The sequence below is a fragment of the Emys orbicularis genome, chromosome 9, assembly GCF_028017835.1.
Source record: "Emys orbicularis isolate rEmyOrb1 chromosome 9, rEmyOrb1.hap1, whole genome shotgun sequence".
NCBI classification, from domain to species: domain Eukaryota; kingdom Metazoa; phylum Chordata; order Testudines; family Emydidae; genus Emys; species Emys orbicularis.
The window spans coordinates 588,287-608,319 of NC_088691.1; the positions used below are offsets into that span (position 1 = coordinate 588,287).

Below are 20,033 nucleotides of genomic sequence, written 5' to 3' on the forward strand. Positions count from 1 at the left end.
CATCAGTTTACAGCTGTGTCCTCAGCAAACTTCCCCACAAACTCTCCCCTCCTGCCAACACGATAGGTCAGTTGCCTTTTATACTGAGCACCAGCCAGCTTTGCAGCTCCCTTAGGCCTGGTCTACATTCAAAGTTGCTCCAGATTAAAATCACACCTTCAGTTAAAGTGATACAAGACCGTACCTGGATGCTGGGAATTCAGTTTAAACCTGGCTTGTATCCATTTAATTTCACTCGATTCTCTATTGATACAAGCCAGGCTTAAACTGAATCCCCAGCATCCAGACAGGGTATTGGACCAGTGTGACTCAGTCAGCTTAAAAGCCCATCTTCAGTTATGCTGCTGCAACTGTGTAGGGCAGGGCCTTGGCCTCTGCACACAGCAAGGTCCTTGCTGATCTGCACATTTTGGGGCCTGTCGTTTACTCTCACTTGCTCCACCTCTGTTTTTGTTTTCACTGCCAGCAATCTGGGCTCTTTGTTATTAAAGGGGAGACACCCCCTTGCACTACCTCCTCCAGGCAGGAAAGGACCACAACTCCTCCTCTCTGCACCTTCCAGGCACTGAGGGGCCCAGCCCGATCATTTCCCCCTCCAGCTCCACACCTTGATGATCTCCCACCTAGCCTGCTGTGCTGGTCTCCAGCCCCACTCTGACCTTGCAACCCTTGAACCTGTCCAGACACTCCTCCCGCCACAGCAAGCTCCAGCTGCTCTTCCTCTGAGGCTCTGAACAGCTCTGCCCAAACAGCCGTCGCCTCCTGCTGCCAGATGAACTGAGAAAGGGCCCCTTAGGCTGAGCAGCTGGAAACCACTGCCTTAGCACCCCCCCACCCCGGAAGAGCCCCGCACTCCTTGCCTGGGGGACAGCGCTGGCTGGGAATCGTCCCCGGCGGGGCAGGCTGGGAGCCCCTTGGCCAGCACATTGAACATGAGTGTAGTGCAGGGAACCCTGCACTGCACTGGCTGAGAGGAGAAAGATGCGATGAGATCTAACTGGGCTTCTCCGCCTCTACATTCTGAGCCTCTCTGATTCCTTAGCCTGGACCTGCTCCACTTGAGACATCAGAAGCTCACGTTCCAGGGACTTGATACCAGGGAACTGGCACAATACAAGGCATCTGGTGCGCACCCATCCCTCTGGCCTCCTGGCAAATCATCACATGCACTGCCTCAGCAGCAAGGCACCCCTGGCCCTGACTAAGCAGCTGCTGCCCATGGCTCCACCTCCAGCCGGGGGCTCAACTCGGGAAATTCTTGTTTATTCCTTTGTGGTGGATGTAATGTTTAGCCACCCACATGCCAAGGTCACTAACTCACAGTTAATCAGGCTGCCACCACAACAACCATCGCCTGCCACGGGGCAGCACCACTTCTCCCAGTGCCCCCTGGCGATTCAAATCAGAGCTGCGCAGAAGGGACTGCACCCTCCCATACTGTCCAGGCCCCAGTTCTGCATTGGACATGGCAGGCAAAATCAGATACTCCTGTCCACTTTGCTGAGAAAAGCCACCTGCCAAGGCTGATCTGTCCCTGTCCCGCACAGAGCCCAGCAACCCGAGAGGGGTGGCCAAGCCACTGAAGTAATGCTTGCCTTCCCTCCCCTTCCCGCAGTCAGGCCCTTTGAGACCAGCTGCCAAATTCACCAGCTCATTTGACAGTGTGCAGTGCCCCAGTTCGCTCCCGCCAGGCAGCCCCATCCAACCCTGGCGTGTTCACTCGCTCACCCACAGGCTCTGCCATACCCTCAGCAAACAATACAGCATGCCTGTCCTCTCACTCACGCCTGGGCGGTACCAGAGCTGCTGCCCTCCTCAAATCCACTCACATGGGGCTTGGGCCAAGAGCTGGCAAGTCACTGACTCACAAGCAGTGCGTTGTGGAATGCATGGTCGCCCTTAACAGCAACTGTGCAGCAAGCACAGCCAGGTATTTAAAGCAGATCCAACACCCAAATGGGGGACTTCTGTCCCCCTCAAATCCAATCCGCTGAGCTAGCCTGGGTGATGCTAACCGGACACTATGGCACAGCCTGCAACAGAACGCTCAGGGCTACTCTCTGCAGGGCCTGCTGCCCTTCACTGGACAGGTGAGGGGTATCCCTGCTCCTAAATGAAGATGCTAATCCTGGAGAGAAAGCAGAGGCCAGTAAAGTGACAGTGCTCTCTTCTGCAGGTCTCCAGAGCTCCCGACAGCTCTGTGCTCAGCCTATTGCCTTCATCCATATTTCCAGTTTCCTCTGCACCCGTAGTGGGGAGCGGCAGTAGCAGAGAGCGCGCGAGCGGCCGCATGAGAGAGAGAGCGAGAGAGAGAGAGAGAGAGCCGGACTAGACTCTAGATAGCAAATCTGGACATGGGTTAAAGCAGGCCTGGACTGCATTCTGCCATGTGCATGCTCCCTGCAAGCCTGTGGGGCCTCAGAGGAAGTCGCACGGGACACAAGGGGATGAGGACAGGTGCTGACGGCTCTGACACTGTGCACCGTGGGGAGAAGGGAGGTTGGGATGGCAGCATGGGGGGTGGAGCCAGAAAGGAAAGTCTCTTAGTTGACACAGTAAGTCTGAGGTCCAGCGAGAACTGAGGCTGGAGGTGAAATGTGACTGGGCTTGGGGTGAAATCGAGCCAGGCACCCTTTGGCTCCTCTCTTGTTCACGTCGCCATGCTTCCTTAGAGCCTTTTGCTCATACAGAGGCAGGTTGGGCAGCCAGCAAACTCCTTCTAAAGCAAAACCCCCTGAGCTTCCCCCAAAGGAAAGGTATGAGCGCCCCCTGCACAGCCGGTCACCCCACCTGCCCACCCCGTGCAACTGATCAGGAAACAAAGACACAGACAGACAGGGCTCCCTGGAAATGGCAGAGAATGGAAAGCAAACGGATTTGCTTTGCGTGTCATGCAGCAGCAGCAGCCTCGAGCACAGAAATACCTTCGTCTTCATCCCCGTCATTATCCGCTAAGTCCTCGCCCTGTTTCTTAGCGCTGGCTCCTAGGGACCAAACACGAGGAGACAGAACAAAAAAGAAAAACAAAAAACAAAAACAAAAGAGAATTCAAAAATAGCATGATAGCAGAGAAGGGGGCCAGGCCTGCAGCACTGCCCGGCTACTCACACTGCATCTCTCCATGGGCTCGGCCAGGGCTGCTGGCCAAGCACAGCCACAGTTCAAAGCAGACAGGGGACTGCCTCTCCAGGCTGCCTGGGCCCCCCTTCCACTGGAGTCTGCCCTGGGAACATGTGCTCCTTGGTCTGGGGGCCAGGAGAGGGAGAGAACAGGTCTCTTTAAGCAGGATAGCAGATGAGCTTGTGTGCCCTCCTGCCTGCCCCTCCCCTGCTACATCCTCCGCCTCCCCTGTGGCCCACACTTTGCAACTGATGCTTGGACTGATTTGGGGTAAGCTCCGTTCCCTGCCCATCGGCAGAAAGCCACATGAGGAGAGATTAAAGAGGCTAGGACTTTTCAGCTTGGAAAAGAGGAGACTAAGGGGGGGATATGATAGAAGTATATAAAATCATGAGTGGTGTGGAGAAAGTGAATAAGGAAAAGTTATTTACTTGTTCCCATAATATAAGAACTAGGGGGCACCAAATGAAATTAATGGGCAGCAGGTTTAAAACAAATAAAAGGAAATTCTTCTTCACACAGCACACAGTCAACCTGTGGAACTCCTTGCCTGAGGAGGTTGTGAAGGCCAGGACTATAACAGCATTTAAAAGAGAACTGGATAAATTCATGGTGGTTAAGTCCATTAATGGCTAGTAGCCAGGATGGGTAAGGAATGGTGTCCCTAGCCTCTGTTTGTCAGAGGGTGGAGATGGATGGCAGGAGAGAGATCACTTGATCATTGCCTGTTAGGTTCACTCCCTCTGGGGCACCTGGCATTGGCCACTGTTGGTAGACAGGATGCTGGGTTGGATGGACCTTTGGTCTGACCCAGTCTGGCCGTTCTTATGTTCACTAACACTAACCCATCATCCTGGTTCCACTAAACCGGTGCCAGTTAGTTTGTAGCCCAGGCCTGACTCTCAAACACCTCTGCCTCCCTTTTCTCTCCCCATCAACCCCCCCCACCATCCCAGGGATGTGCGTGCTGCTCGGTGGAAGGGGCCGCTCTCCTGCTGGCACTGGGTGGCACCCCCTTACTTTCACTGTACTGCAAGCAGGGTTTGAAGCTGAAGCTCTGTCCTTCCACCTCAAACCAATTACAGGCACAGTCAGCCACAAACGCCCAAAGCTGCCAAGTAGTCTGTGTGCCATCAGACCCCAGAGCCACTGAGACCCCAAGACAGTGTGTGCCTCGAGCCTTGCTTCTCTGGGCTGAAAGAATGCAAATGGGCATAGATCTGAAACTTGCAAGGGCTGAGTAACTGGCTGAAGGATGTAAACAGAGGGCAGCGGATGGCAGGGGGGGGGAACAGCTGCCAGGACTACAGTTAGACTGGCCTGATTTAGCATGTTAGTGATCACAGACACAGTGGTGAGCAACATGTGGGTGACATTCCCACGTGATACTAAATTGGGAGAAGGCCAGAACCTCCAGGAGATCAGAGGCATGATCCAAAGGGGCCAGAGAGGCTGGAAAACCTGAGCAGGAAATAACAGAATGGGATTCCACTGAGAAAAATGCGGTTAGTGGGTCTGGGAGAAAATAACCTAAAACTCAAACACCCAGTGGGAAGGGCAAACTGTGGAGAGAGCAGAAAGGAATGAGAGGGGTAGGGAATTAGAGTGCTATGGCAACAAAGAGCAGGGCAGTTCTGTGCGGCAAATGCAAAGCATGGCCCAGCTCATGAAGTGGGAGCCCCTCTCTATCCCACTCTGGGGAGACACCCCCCAGGATCCTGTGCTCACCTTCCAAGCCCAGAGGCCTTCCTTCCACAAGAAGGGAAGGAACAGCCCTTCTGTGCATAGTTTTGGTGAGGTCACATAATTTACCAGATGCCCCAAAAGCCACAATTTCACAACTGAGGAAGAAGGTCATAGTGGTTTAAAAACCTAACCTAGTTTAGAGGAAGAGATGGCAGCTATATATATATATATATAACAAATAGAAGAAAGAGGAAGTCAATAGTAATGAATATAAATCAGAAGCTAGGTACTGTAGAAAACTGATAAGGGATGCCAAGGGACACAGGGAGAAATCTATGGCCAACAGAATTAAGGACAATAAGAAGGAATCTAAGCATATTAGGAACAAAAAGAATCCTGACAATGGCACTGGTCCACTACTAGATGGAAATGATATAATTACCAATAATAATGCAGAACAGGCAGAAGTATTCAATAAATATTTCAAGAATAATTAAATTAATAGAGGTAAATGGTAAAGGGGATGTAATGCAAGATGGGTTTACCAAAAATAAACCATGCCAGACTAACCTAATTTCCTTATCTAAAAAATTATTTTTTTCAGAGGAGGGAAGTGAAAGAAATCTAATATACTTGGACTTCTGTAAAGCATTTAACATGGTACCACATGGGAAATAATTAGTGCAGTTAAGGAAGATGGGGATCAGTACAAGCATTGGATAAGGAATTGGCTAAAGGGGAGAAGGCAATGGGTTGTGCTGAAAACTGAATTATTGGCCTGGAGGGATATTATTAGTGGAGTCCCTCCAGGATACATCTTGGGACCAATCTTATTCAATATTTTTATTAACGACCTTGGCAAAAAAAGTAGGAATCCGCTAATGAAATTTGCTGATGATACAAAGTTGGAGGCATCATCAATACCGAGGAAGATCGGAATAACAGACAGGAAAAGCTGGATGACCTTGAAGACTGGCGTGACAGAAATAGGATGAAATTAAATAGTACAAAATCCAAGGTCACACACTTGGGGTCTAATAGGAATTTATGCTACAAGCTGGGGGCTCGTCCATTGGAAGTGACAGAGGAGGAGAGGGACCTGAGTGTATGGATTTATCACAGATGACTATGAGCCATCAATGAGCTGCATTCAAGAGTTTCAAAGAGCTGGCTGAGGAGCTTGCTGGACTGTTAACGTTGATTTTCAATAAATCTTGAAACACAGAAAAAGTCCCAGAAGACTCGGAGAAAGCTAACGTTGTGCCAATAATTAAAAAGGGTAAACGGGATGATCCGGGTATTTACAGGTCTGTCAGCCTGACGTCGATCCTGGGCAAGATAATGGAGTGGCTGATGCAGGGCTTGATTAATGAAGAATGAAAGGACAGTAATATAAACAATGCCAATCTACATGGGTTTCTGGAAAATAGAGCCTGTCAAACTAACTTGATATCTTTTTTGATGAGATTACAAGTTTGACTGATAAAGGGAACAGTGTTAGTGTAATATGCTTAGACTTCTGTAAGGCATTTGACTTGGTATCACATGACATGTTGATTAAAATATTAAAGCAATATAAAATTAAAATGGCACACATGAAATGGATTAAAAGCTGGTTAACTAATAGGTGTCAATGTAATTATAAAAGATGGTTACTTAACTTTATTGTAACTATTGTTGTTCTAGATGTGGATGCAGACATGTATTTCATTCAGGTGAGAGCACACCCAACACACCAAAGTTGGAGAATTTTTCCTAGCAGCCCTCATGCCCCATCCCACATATATACCATGGGGAGGGTCTAAGGGCAGCACTGCCCCGCCCCCTCTGTTCCTTCACACCAAAATCCCAGGTTGGAGACTTCAATGCAGAGGGGTGGAGGGTGGATCGCAGAATACGCATCTGCACCCACATCTCGAAGGACAACAGTTAAAATATAAGTAGGTAACTATCTTTTCAAGTTTGTACAGGAAAACACCCATAAACTGGTGAATATCCTCCAGCCATCACAGGGATCAGCCCCAGGTCTGGTTCCAGTCACTATCTTCACAAATGATTTGGATGATGGCACAGAGAGTATATTTAAATAGATGCTGATCCCACAAGCAGTTCCAGCAGGAGATTGGCTCAGAGTCTATTTAAATAGTGAGAGCCGAACTGCCTTCTCAAAGTTTGCATCCCTTCTCAGTGCCATGATGATAGCATAATGTCTAGTGAAGGTATCCATGGAGTACCATATTCCAGCCCTGCAGATATCCACTACGGAGACATCACTAAGGAATGCATCCGGTGTTGCTTGAGCTCTTGTCGAATGAGCCCGCAATGACTGCAGAGGTATCAACCAAGTCACTCTAGAAGGTGTGGTAATGCAGTCAGTTATCCATCTGGAAATGGTCTGAGCAGCGACTGGTTGTCCCTTCAACCACTCAGTGACGGACACAGAGTCAAGGTGATGAACAAAACGGCTCAGTCCTTGCATTAGCTGACATCTGAGCTATATAGGCACTGCTCCTCTGCACTTGAATGTGCTTTGGGAAAAAATATAGGTAAGTAAATAACCCGATTGGACAAAAATGTTGGGTGTGGTCTTAAAGCCTCCTTGAAGACTTGAGTGTACAGAGAATCTGCCATAAAGGCCTGCAGTTCGCTAACTCTTCTTGGGGGTGTTATAGCCAAAAGGAAGGCCGTCTTTTGAGAGAGGAGAGCCCATGAATATGTTGCTATTGGCTTGAATGGAAGACCCATCAGTGCCCCATGACCATATTAAGGACCCACAATGGTGCTGTTACCTTCACTGATGGAAAATGACAGATAATCCCTTTGAGAAACCTCACCATTATAGGGTTTGAGAATACCGATTTTCCATGAATGGGAAGATGGAAAGCTGCGATCGCCACCAAGTAAACCCTCAGGGAGCTCAGAGCGAGACCTGAAGATTTCAAATGCAGCAAATAATACAAAATGTCCTGAATCCATGCTAAGTGCAGTACTTCGCATTTGTCCTTATTGAATTTCATCCTATTTATTTCAGACCATTTCTCCAGTTTGTCAAGCTCATTTTGAATTCTAATCCTGTCCTTCAAAGAGCTTGCAACCCCCAGCCCCAGCTTGGTATTAGCTGCAAACTTTATAAGTGTACTCTGTGCCATTATCCAAATCATTTATGAACTGAACTGGACCCAGAACAGGTCCCTGGCTGAAGGATATCCACCAATTTATGGGTGTTTTCTTGTACAAACTCAGCCTGAATCTCTAAGGCCAATGCCATGGGCCTGAGCAGGTCCTGATATGAACTGAAGTCTTCTGGTTCCAGAGAGGATGACTAGGGTATTGCTGCAACATCTGGTGATGAAGAGGAAGATGTAGTTGGGACCAACAGAATCCCTTGAGGAATGACAGACTGTCGTAAAGGTTCAGGATGCTTCTTCACAGAGGAAGCCCGCTAGTGGTTCCGGCAGGGAGTGCACTGAAGATATAGATCTCCCCCTAGGGTGAGCAGGTGACCGTGATTTTGCCGAATGAGGGAGTTCCCAGGGATTCCGTGTAGGTCACTGTGGAGGACAGTGCATCAGCACCCAGAAAGAACTAGGCCAGTGTCCCGTGTCTCTATTGCAGGAATGGTACCAATCCCAGCACCGACTATGATTCTCGCTGTGTCTCGACAACCTTCAAAAGCAAAATGGGGACGGGAAGGGAGATGCCTCTGAGCTCAAATGTGAGGATCCCTCTAAAGAGCTGATGGTGGCAGTGGGGCCACCAAACATCCAGCGTTATCCTTGGCTCAACCCGACAGTGCTGATGGCACCGAGTGAACAGTCAATAGTACCTTGGATACTGGTACCAGCCTCGATCTCATACTCGGTTCCAATGCCTCTTTTGGTACCCAAAATGAAGCTGGTCCCAGGCCAGCGATGCAGGCTGCGTCGCAGTGAGCATCAGTAGTGAAGAGTCTCTGCGTGTGCCCACAGTGCCGAGCAGGAAGTCGACAGCCCCCCTGATCGAGGGTAAACTACGGTGCAGATGATGGTGTTGGCAACGACAGTAAGTTTGCTACCAAACCAGGGGGAGCTCAGGATGCTGAGGATGATGCCAGTGTAGTCGGCTGGTCCTGAATGAGCGGTGAGTCAGGGATAGACAGGTACAGCAAATCTGCTGTCGGGGTACAGACTGACAGTGCCACTATCTCTGCCAAGGGTACTGGACTCAATGGGCACCCCCTGAGGTGGTACCGGAGTCAATGGTATGGGTTCTCCCTGCTCAGTACCAGAAAGCGGGTTGATGGTCCCGCTCTAATCTGAGCACTGGGAGACTCCGGTGCTGGTCCGTACTTTTCTTAGGCAGAGAAGACTGGTCTCCCCGACCTCTGGAATGGCCCTGGTCTATTTTATGGGTTCTTATTTCAGGGAAGCAGTCCCTGATCCTTTGGGGCGAGTAATCCCAGTTTGGTTGAGAAGTCCCATAATGTACCAGCTCCAGTGCTTTTTGAGGGGCTGGATTCTCCACAGCAGTCCTCAGGGCTGAGGAAGGCCTCAAGGCTTGAGAAAGTGCTGCTTCAATCGTAAGTCTCTAACCATTTGCTTCCTCTTTTTAAAGGACTGACAAATAGAGCACCTTTCCTTAACGTGTCCTTCCCCATGACATCTAGTGTGGGGATAGCCACCCCAGACGGAGGGCAATGGGAGAAACTAGCCAATTACTACTATCTCTATCTAACTGCGGCTACTAACTATAATTATATTATCCCTATATATAAGAAAATCACAAAAAGCTGTGAAGACAAGTGTGGGGAAAGATTACAATAAGCGCTCCGGCACGGGCAGTGAGATGGAGCTGAGGGGGGTCAGGGCAGCACGGCCCTTATATAGCTAAGGGAGGGGCATGAGCATACCCCATGGGTGTTGCTGGGCAAATTCCTCTGACTTTGGTGCACTGGGCGCACACACAACTGAATAGAATACAAGTTTGTAACCACTCAAAGAAGAAGCAGGGAATCGTCATCAAGCAGGTGCACTATCAGTAGATCCTGCAGATATCAGTTCTTGGCCCTACACTAATTAACATTTTTATCAACGACCTGAAAGAGAACGTCAAGTCATCACTGAAAGTTTGCAGATGACACAAAGACTGGGGAAATGATAAATAATGAAGAGGATAGGTCACTGATAAAAGCGATCTAGATTGCTTGGTATACTAGATGCAAACAAATAATATTCATTTTAATATGGCTATATGTAAATGTATACATCTCAGAGCAAAGAATGTAGACCATATTTACTGGATGGAGGACTCTATTCTGGGAAGCAGTGATTCCGAAAAAGATTTGGGAGTCATGGTGGATAATCAACCATGATAACGAGCTCCTAGTGAGCCACTGTGGCCAAAAGGGCTAATGGGAACCTCGCATGCATAACCAGGGAAATCTCGAGTCGAAGAGAGGTTGTTTTACCTCTGTATTTTGGCACGGGTGTGACTGCTACTGGAATATTGTGTCCAGTTTTGGTGCCCACAATCCAAGAAGGATGTTGATAAATTAAAGCGGGATCACAGAAGAGCCCTGAGAATGACTGAAGGATTAAAACATCCCTTATAGCAATAGATTCAATGAGCTCAGTCTATTTAGCTTAACAAAGAGAAGGTTAAGGGGTGACTTGATTACAGTCTACAAATACCTACATGGGGAACAAATATTTGATAATGGGCTCGTCAGTCTAGAAAGGAAAGGTCTAACACACAATCTAATGGCTGGAAATTGAAGCTAGACAAATTCAGATTAGAAATAAGGTGTAAATTTCCATCTATGAGGGTAATTAACCACTGGAACAATTTAGTGGTCGTGGTGGATTCTCCTTCACTGGGAATTTTAAAATCAAGATTGGATGTTTTCTAAACGAGATCTTGTAAGAATTATTATTTTGGGGCAGGTCTCTGGCCTGTGTTATTCAGGAGGTCAGATTAGATGATACCAATGGTTCCTTCTGGCCTTGGAATCTATCAATCTATGAATACTTTGTCATTTCTGAGTGCCCCATCACCAGAAACTGGAGACAAATTCAGGTTCTTCTCTGAATTCCCACAGAAACAATGAAGGACCCAGAGAGAGCAGCGTGACTACTGGTTACAGGAATCAGTTACGTAGGACTTGGCCGAATGAAGAGTAAGGGTGGATACAACAAGGAGCAACAAGTGTGAAGGGTGCAGGGACTGAGCAGGGCCCTCAGTGGTTACAACTAAGAGCAACAAGATTAAGTTCAGCCAAAATTTGGGCTGAGTATCAGGAAACATCCTGCAATAGTGAGGCGTTTGATTGTGGAAACAGCTTCACAGGGGTGTGGCAGCCAAAACCTGACAATGTAGCAATCCTGCCCTGACTTCCAGAATTGGGGTATCACCCAAGAGGTTTTTGCTAGTTACCAGCTTATTTGCATCTAACTACACCAACCCTCTTCAGATCCCAAATCCTTAAACCTGACCACAGAAGCCCTAACAGGTCCAATCGAGCCAGTTCTCAGGGCCAGGCCAGAGCTATAACCAGCTCGTTTATTTACATCCCTGTACATGCAGCTGACAACATTAAAGGATACTTGATTCCTCCATTCCTCAGCTACCAGGAGCCTGTTCCCTCTGCAGCTACCCCCAAAGCTGCAATGGCTTCATGTTAACCAGCGCCAAAGGCCGTGTGGATACTCATTCCAGTTTAGTGTAAGTGTATTAGAAACAGGTTTAAGCTTAACCAAAATAAGCTACTCACACCAAAATACGAATCTCCACATTGGGGTTGCACCAGTGTAACTAAACCAGTGCATCTTTGTTGTAGACAAGACCTAAGGCGCGGGGAGGATGGCAGCTGTAGGGGGTTAGCAACACCAATCGCAGGAGGAGCACAGCACTCTGAGCCCAAGCCTCAGCGTGTCCAAAACCAGCCCCATTCTCCTCCAAAACAAGGCAGCCGGAGAGCGGGCTCGCCCCACTGGCTGAGACCAGCTGAATGTTGCGGCAGGTGCTAGGGTCATGCAGGTTCCAAATGGACCCAGTTGAGGGCTGGCTAAGATAAAGGGAAGGTGGGCAGTGGGGTAGAAAAAGAGCCAACCTGAGAGCAGTGACAGATTAACCCTTCCTCTGCCCATTTCACCTAGCTGCATAGGGTATCACAGACCCATAGAGTTAAGGATGGAAAAGGCCTGCGAGCGCTGAGACCCACTCCAGGCAGGAAACCTATCCTAGGGAACAGCCCTGCCCGGGCCCTAGCAGGGCTTTTCTGTCCATTCCCTGTGATTCCAGGGACTACCCAGTAGCCATAGAAACCAGAGCCATGCTGGTGGAATGGGAGGAAGGGGAAGAGACACTGCAGTTCCCAGCAAGGCAATCTCCCCATCGGGAGGCAGACAGACACGCCCTACCCTTGCTGCATTACAGCGGCCTGGGACACTGGCTCAGCTCTCACCAGTGCATTATTTCAATTAAAAATAATTTTTAAAAAATCAACTTTCATACAAACTATCACAAATACAAACAATGGGCCACGTGCCCTGGGCAGCAACAGGCCACCTGGCCTCCAGGATGCTATTCCACCTGTCTCAGCACCTGGGCTTCAAGCCCATCAGGGCCCCCTCCCTCCTGCACTATGGCCCCACAAAGGGCCAGCCCTGGGACACTAACAGCAACTCTCCTGAAGGCCAGAAAACCCCAAGCACCTCTTCATTTTAATTAATAGAGCTGCACTATGCAAATAAACGGAGGTGCCTGCATGCTGGTTGGCACCCCAGCAGAGAGCCACTCAGAACTGCCTGAAGTATGACAACAGCTCTGGAGTTTAGCAGCTCTATGTCCAGCGGGCTTGGGCTGCTAGGAGGGGAGGCAGCTCATGGAGACAATTTGTGCAAAAAAGCCAAATGGCTGTGGTGTTAATAAAGGAGTACCAACGCAAACCCCTCACCTCAGGGACCTCCTGGAGAAAGGTCCTGCTGTTTAACTCCCATTGGCCGGAGCATCTTTTGTGTTAGTAAAGAGTCAAACAGATCTATGGGGCTGTAGAAACAACTAACCCTGTGGGGCTCTGGTGCCTCCCAAGGAGAGTGAGGAGTCCGTGGCCCTTGAAGGAGGTGTGTCATCCCTCCTGTGGGGGGCAGAGATCTAACTAGGCTCCACAAGGGAGCAGTAAGAAACAGACCCAATTCATATCAGATCCTGTGAGTTTCTCTACCCAGAGCTCCCCTGGCCCCTCCCTCTCTGCTGGTGCAGCTATTTCAACACAGTTTCGTCAGTGGCTGCTTGGTAACACCCACTAGTTTGCAGGCCACAGAGAAGGAGGCAAGAGTTGTTCTAGAATTAAACAACTGCAATTCTCACAAAGTCAGGGTGGGAAGTCACCCCTGCACTGCCCTAGCTGATGCACTTCTGTAACCACTCAGGGGCTTGTCTACACACAAGGGGTGTAGCGCTTTAGCTGTATTGGTGTGGCTAAAGCAGGACAGCCCTCCCAGGTTGGGTGCTGTAGTACATGGGACAGTCCTGTACTGGAAGGGAAATAAGCTATAGTGGTATAAGGCACCTTGATACTGGTCAGACTGTGTCCACACTAGGGGTTGTACTGGTAGAATGATATCAGAGCCCTAATTGACCCAGTTCTACCGGCACAAAGTCTGTGCGAAGGCCAGACCTTACTTCTCTCACCAGTATTGCGTCCAGTTTTGGTCCCCCCACTACAGAAGGGATGTGGACAAATTGGAGAGAGTACAGCGGAGGGCAACAATTAGGGGGCTGGGGCACATGACTTATGAGAGGCTGAGGGAACTGGTGTTATTTAGTCTGCAGAAGAGAAGAGTGAGGGGAGGGGGAATTTGATAGCAGCCTTCAACTACCTGAAGGGGGGTTCCAAAGAGGATGGAGCTCGGCTGTTCTCAGTGGTGGCAGATGACAGAACAAGGAGCAATGGTCTCAAGTTGCAGCGTGGGAGGTCTTGGTTGGATATTAGGAAACACTTTCACTAGGAGGGTGGTGAAGAACTGGAATGGGTTCCTTAGGGAGGTGGTGGAATCTCCATCCTTAGAGGTTTTTAAGGCCCAGCTTGATAAAGCCCTGGCTTGTATGATTTAGTTGGTGTTGGTCCTGCTTTGAGCAGGGGATTGGACTAGATGACCTCCTGAGGTCTCTTCCAACCCTAATATTCTATGATTCTCAACTATTCGCATCCTCTCAGGGATCAAGGTGGGGTTTGGCTCCCAGGGGAAATCAGAATGGGCAGAGGTGGAGACCCCAGAGGGCGTTGGGCAGGGCCTCCTATACGCTGACTGCTCCGGGTGGAAGCAGTGTGCGCAGCTCCCTGGTTAAGGTGGAGTAGAGCTTTGCGTGTAAAGCAAAAACCAAGCCTGAATGAAGGCCAGCGTGTCCTCCACAGACCACCAGGACTTACAAAGGACAGAATGAACTTCTGGAGGTAGGCGGGATGCATAAAACTCCCCAGGTGGCCAGAACTCTCTGACATTGTAGGAGGCCATATTTGAAAGCTGGTATGTTAGGGAGAAGGATTATTGCGTGCTGCTGTTTATTAGCAGGGGCTCATGAATACCCCAAAGAACTCCTCTTTCAAAATGCCATCTGGCCCCCATTGCTCTCCTTGAAAGCAAGAACAAGGCTGAGTCCTTTTTCGAAATAGTCACCATTTCCCATTAGTTCCAGTGAGAATGAAGCCAAGTCATCCTGAGGGAAAGAGCAGGGGCCACCTTGGGTACAGCTTGACTTCCCTTCCACTGAACACAAGAGGGTGACTATTTTGTTCTTCGGATGCCCATCAGCCCCTGCTGAAGGAGACACTTGCAGTGAGGACTGTTACCCCAACACTGCGCACCATGTATACTGACCAGGGAGTGTGTCTGAGGTGCGTGCACACAGGGGCATGTAAGGAACAGCCAGGCTGTGCAGGTGTACAGGGGATAATGGAGACCAGGAGCACGGGGAACTGGTCAGGGAGCTCTGGCTGCTCCAGAGTGGGGTGACCAAAGTGTACAGGTTAATATGGACATAAATAAAAAGTTAAAATAAAAAAACTGATTTGAAGTTGACCCTTCCTATCTTCAGATCATTAGAAATATCCCACGGGAACCTGCTCCTTGGGTTTCTTTTCTTGTTTACCATTCACGTATGAAATTTTAATAACTTTAAAGTACAAGGAAATTCAAAGACAAAAATCCACATTCTACTGAAGTTAAGGCTGGGTAAATAGCAATAACTTATGTAAAAACATTCCAGAATGTTGCACCTATCTCCAAACCAAGAATTACTAACCCAGGAAGTTGAGAGTCAAAGTTGAATGTAAAAGCAATCCAAACATGTTTAGAAATGGATCTTTTTCATTTTTAACCCCTCATGGCCTTCCTACAAGGCAGAAGTAAGGTTGCTTGGGCGCCTTAACTGTGCGTTTCCATTTCTTAGTGCAGTGGTCCCCAACCTTTTTTGTCTGGCGGGCACCAGGCGATGAGCCACGGAGGACCGTGGCGGTGGACGACCGTCCGCTGAAATGCCGCCGACAAGCGGCAACGTCAATAGGTGTCGCTGCCGAAATGCCGCCGACAAGCAGCGTCATCCAGAGGTGTCTCCGCCGAAATGCCGCCGACGCCTCTGGATGACGCTGCTTGTCGGCGGCATTTCGGCGGCTGCTCGTCCGCCGGCCAGTACGCGGGCGCACTTAGACGCCCCGGCGGGCGCCATGGTACCCATGGACACTGCATTGGGGACCCCTGTCTTAGTGCATTTGGATTACTTTTACATGTAACCAGAAGTCTGAATGTTCCTGTTAGCAACACTTGGGTGGGGATAATCACTGCTGTGTACCAGGCACTATCCTCCTACAGGAAAGGCAGAGCCTCCTCTAACCAAAGCCAACCCCTCTAGGCAGCCACTAGGGTTCCTCCTCTGCAGATGGAACATACCCAGGAATCAGCGATGGGCAGCACAGAAATCCCTACCACAGGCAGAAGTGGTGGGAGAGGAGATACCAGGCTGAATCTCTCCCCTATGATCATTTATTAATGGCATGTAATAAACATTCCCCCCCCACACACTCAGTGACCAGTTGAGGTGCCGGCTTCCCCTCCCAAAGCAAGGGGTCTGTGAAGCCCTGGCAGCCAATGGCAGGCTGGGAAAAGAGGGCTGGGGAGCTCTCTGAGAGGAAGTGCTTTGAAGTGGCTCATGAAGGGCCAGCTGCTGGCACAGCATGAGAGGGAGCAGCCCACTCCGGAGGCAGCGTGTGGAGACTCCCTGATGTGCTGGCCCTTTTGGGCAGCCTTGGCACTCACAGAGAGATGGTGTGTGAGTAGCCAGACAGCAACAGGGAAAGCAAAGCAAAGAAACCAAACAACAGAACTCAGGGAAATCTCTGGAAGGAAAGAGAATTCTTGTCAAACCTCCAAGCTGTGCCGCACTGCGCCAGGCCCTGGACACCAAGAGGAACGCACAGAGAAGAGAACAGAAGGACACGGGACCCATGACAACCCCTCCCAGCACAAGGACTCAGTAGCCCAAAGGTCCAGCCACATGAAGGGCTCCAGAGCCTGGGCAGGCCACACAACTACTTGAGAGCCACTGGGCTGGACCCCACCATGTGTGCTTGTGTGTGGGCAGAGTGGCAGTCCATCCACATGGGGGCTTCTCTCTCCCCACATGTAGCCTTTCAGAAGAGCTTGGCTGCCCCTTTTGGGGAGAAGGGGAACCCTTGTGCTGGATATGCAAGTTCTGGGCCCTTGCCTCACCACCCCAGTGCACTGCACACACATGCATGCAATGGGACAGAGGAGGTACTCAAGACCACTGGGGCAGAGCTGGGTCTGTACTCCTGGTGTGCACAGAAAGCTGCTTTCTGGGGAAAACCCAAGTATGATTCGAGAGCACATTTTCCATCTCCTCCCACAATCCTGTCTGTCTCCAGCAGCTGCTCTCCTCCCCGCACACCGGGGTCTGTGACAGTGATGCAGAATCATGCTTTCTCAGGCAAACCCGTTCCCAGAGAGGACTGTGATGTCAGAGATTTTGATATCAGGTGGGGACTGCATACACGACTCCAAAGAAAAGATCCTGCTTCATCCCTGCCTCAGGGCTGGAGACTCCAAGGTGGGGCTGTGGAACATAGGCTAGAAGCAGAATGGTTTCTGAACTGGAGCTGTTTCACAGCTTTCCAGGAGGCAGCCATGTGTGCAGGGATCCTAGGGGCAGTAAAGAACTGCTTATGAAAGGGGCTACAGAGCAGGTTTCCATGTGTGGGCCAGCATGAAGGGAAAGGAGAGGCATGTGCGTGTGCATGAGCACGCAGAGGTGGCATGCCTGACTGAGGGGGCAACATGGGGGTGGAGGAACAATTCCACAACCAGCAGGATTTACATATTTGTATAGGGAGACATAGGAAATTAATGCAGCTGGAGGGCAGAGCTTTCACACACATGGTCCCAGTTCCCACAGCAATCAGAACTCTACCAGGCCTGTTCACAATGGGGCTGTGCACACCCATTTACACAAACATGCCCACTCGTGGTGTAGATTTCAGTGGGATCTTTGACTAGGTGACCCCACCTCAGAGAGACCAAGTGAAAGGTGCTTTCTCCTGCCTTTGCTGCCATAAGATGAATGAAAGGGATGTTTTCCATTTAAATGTTAAAGAAGGTGAGAGCACTTCTTCCCTGACAGCAGCACTCCCAGGCCTTGGGAGCTGGGATCTGCTGGAGGATTTGGGTGAATGGGGTGTGCAGTCCGTATTTCCCTATCTCCCATACACCCTCAATGGGAGCCGGCTGCACTGGCTCCAGCATGCAAAAGCAGCTGTTCTGAAAGGCTTGGAAACGCACCTGGGTCCTGCCCTGATTCAAACCCAGAGCCTCCCACTGAGGAGCCCAGTCTGGCCCTGGAAAGGGAGCAGCATGTAGCAGGAGCATCCCGAAGGTTCCTCTGAGCAGAGGATGGATGGACGGACAGACAGACAGTATTGCAGGCTGCATGGAGGGCCCACCGTCTCAGTCACATGGCACGAGAGGAAGGCTGAAGAAATATGCCGCAGGCCTGGAGAGAATGGACAGGTGCCCCCTCACTCTCTCTCTCTCTCTCTCTCTCTCTGTCCTCTCTCTGTGCCTCTCTGTCAGGTCCGGCTTGCTACATACCTCCTTTCCTACATATTTTCTTGTTGGGCTTTCGGGCGCATTCCTTGGAAATCCGTTTTACTGTAAAATGAATAAAAGACTACAAAATAACAGGAGGCTCCACTGGCTGGAGTGGGCATGCAATTACAACCACACTGCCCACCCTCCCGCCACCCCCTCTTGGGACCGCGGGACGTGGGGAGGGGAGCATCGCTGTGGGAGGAAAACTCTGGGGCCAGGTGTACTGGGATGGAAGGAAGTTACGGTGCTGTCCCCTGCAGCCTGGAACCCCCAAGGGAAGAGAAGCAGAGCTGCTGGGGCTCCAGAACAGCTGTCTTCCCAGAAAACTGCTCAGGGAGGGCATGGCAGGTTCCCCCTCCAGTTCTCTTCCATCATAGGCTCTTGTGTTATCGAGAGATTCTTGCAGCTGGCACAGCCCATGGGATCCCACAGCTCCCCCTTGTGGTGAGGCTGCCATGGGCCTGAGGAAAGGGTGCTGCCTCCTTGGCACTGCTACTTACAATTCAAATGGAATCCCCTATAAAAGAAAAAGATTAGAGAGAGAAGAGGCACCCTGAGGCACTCAGCCTCACCACAAGGGGCTGGGTCCACAGTGCTCCAGCTCCCACCCAACTCCACGCACTCAGCCCCTGGCTGGTCCCGGTGAAGCACATATGCTAGCTGCATTGTGCCGTGCATGCTGACATCTCCCCTGACCCCCAGCAGAGCATGGCACCAGGGAGAGGAGCCAGCCCAGCTCTCCTTGGTCCCTTCCCAGTCAAGAATGGCTGGTGACCCCATCCCAGCAAGAGAGAGAGTGTTCCTCCCAGCCAGCAGCAGCAACCCACACCCCAGAACTAGCGCAAGAACCTGAGGGTGGGGAGGGTGGGCGAGGGAAGACAAACCCAAACCAAACTCAAGACAGAACCTGGCACTCGGCACCTCGGGAACCCAAACCAGCTCGTCACTCTGTGGACCTGCGGTCAGAGAGTCCCTTTCAGTTTTGGCAACACAAAAGAGGAACCCGTGACAATGCCATGGAGGGGGAGGGAGAGAGCTGTGGGGGGGAGGGGAGAAGAGAGAGCCCAAGAGACAGAGAGAGAGAGAGGAAAAACAGCTGGAGGGCAGAGGGCAAGCTGAGTGGCCAGAAAAAGCTTTTCCACAGACAGACAGCATGCTGCGGGTTCCACAAGCACATGCTTCAAACACAACATCCAAGTGAGACCAACCAGAGCTGAGAAGGAGCAGAATAACTCTGGGACCCCCCACCCACCCAGAGAGTGCAAATCTCCTGCTGGCACCCTGGACAGACTCACCATCCTCGGTGGGAATGTAAATGTTGAGGTACAGGCAGTCCTCATTGGGATCCTGAATGTATGTGGCAACTATATCCAGATTGGACGTGAACCAGACGGGCAGCATGATCTCCGGGACTGCACTGTGGATGTTCTGAGGGCAGACTGGTGAGAAGTGGGTAGCATTCCTTATTCCAGACCAGGAGGAGGGTGGCTCAGGGGGCATGAACCTCTTCTCCCCAACAGGAGGGGCTGCATAAGGCACCCCCAGGTATTGATCCACAGGACCCAGAATCTCGCTAGGCAGCGGAATCCGGACCCCTCGTAACTTCCCATAGTGCGTGTTGACAGTCGGGGAGTAGACCTGGCCATCCATCTGTACAATGGCCAAGCTTAGAACCCAGAGCACGAGGCAAAGGTCCCGGCCTGCAGCCAACTCAGGCACTTGGAGAACAGGGGACAAGGACGGGTTTCTCTGAAGTATCAGCCACATTGTCTGTGATGAGCAGCACCACCATCCAAGCCTTAAGCACACTCCTGGGGACTCAGAGGAACCCGATCACGGCAGGCCTGCTGCTATCTGTTACGCAGAGCCAGACACCAAGGGAGAACAGAAACTGGAACACAAACCCAGAAATGAACTGCAAACGGTGAGCCAGAGGATGGGAGTGTTCCTCTTCAGAGCCCCCAGCCTGCCTGCTGCTGTTTGTCTTCAGAGAGGGCAGCCCTCATGGGATTGATGGCTCTGTGGAGAGAGGGGGAGAGGAATTAACAATCATGGAGAGAATGGCAGCTCCACCTGACAAAGAAAATC

General features: G+C 50.6%; 1 protein-coding gene across 6 annotated transcripts in view; it reads right to left on the bottom strand.

The window, feature by feature from the left end:
* The window catches only part of NLGN3 (neuroligin 3), a 49,039-nt gene extending 29,327 nt beyond the window's left edge, over positions 1–19,712 (bottom strand). The window contains exons 1-3 of one of the 6 annotated variants that reach the window (XM_065410480.1): positions 19,241–19,712; positions 17,946–18,005; positions 2,925–2,984 (exon numbers count right to left, since the gene is read on the bottom strand). In XM_065410480.1, coding sequence (XP_065266552.1) covers positions 2,925–2,984; positions 17,946–18,005; positions 19,241–19,712 — 592 coding nt within the window. The remainder of the gene's footprint in view (positions 1–2,924; positions 2,985–17,945; positions 18,006–19,240) is intronic. The other 5 variants (XM_065410481.1, XM_065410483.1, XM_065410485.1 and 2 more) reach the window with 5 other exon arrangements.
* Positions 19,713–20,033: the final 321 nt, after the last annotated feature.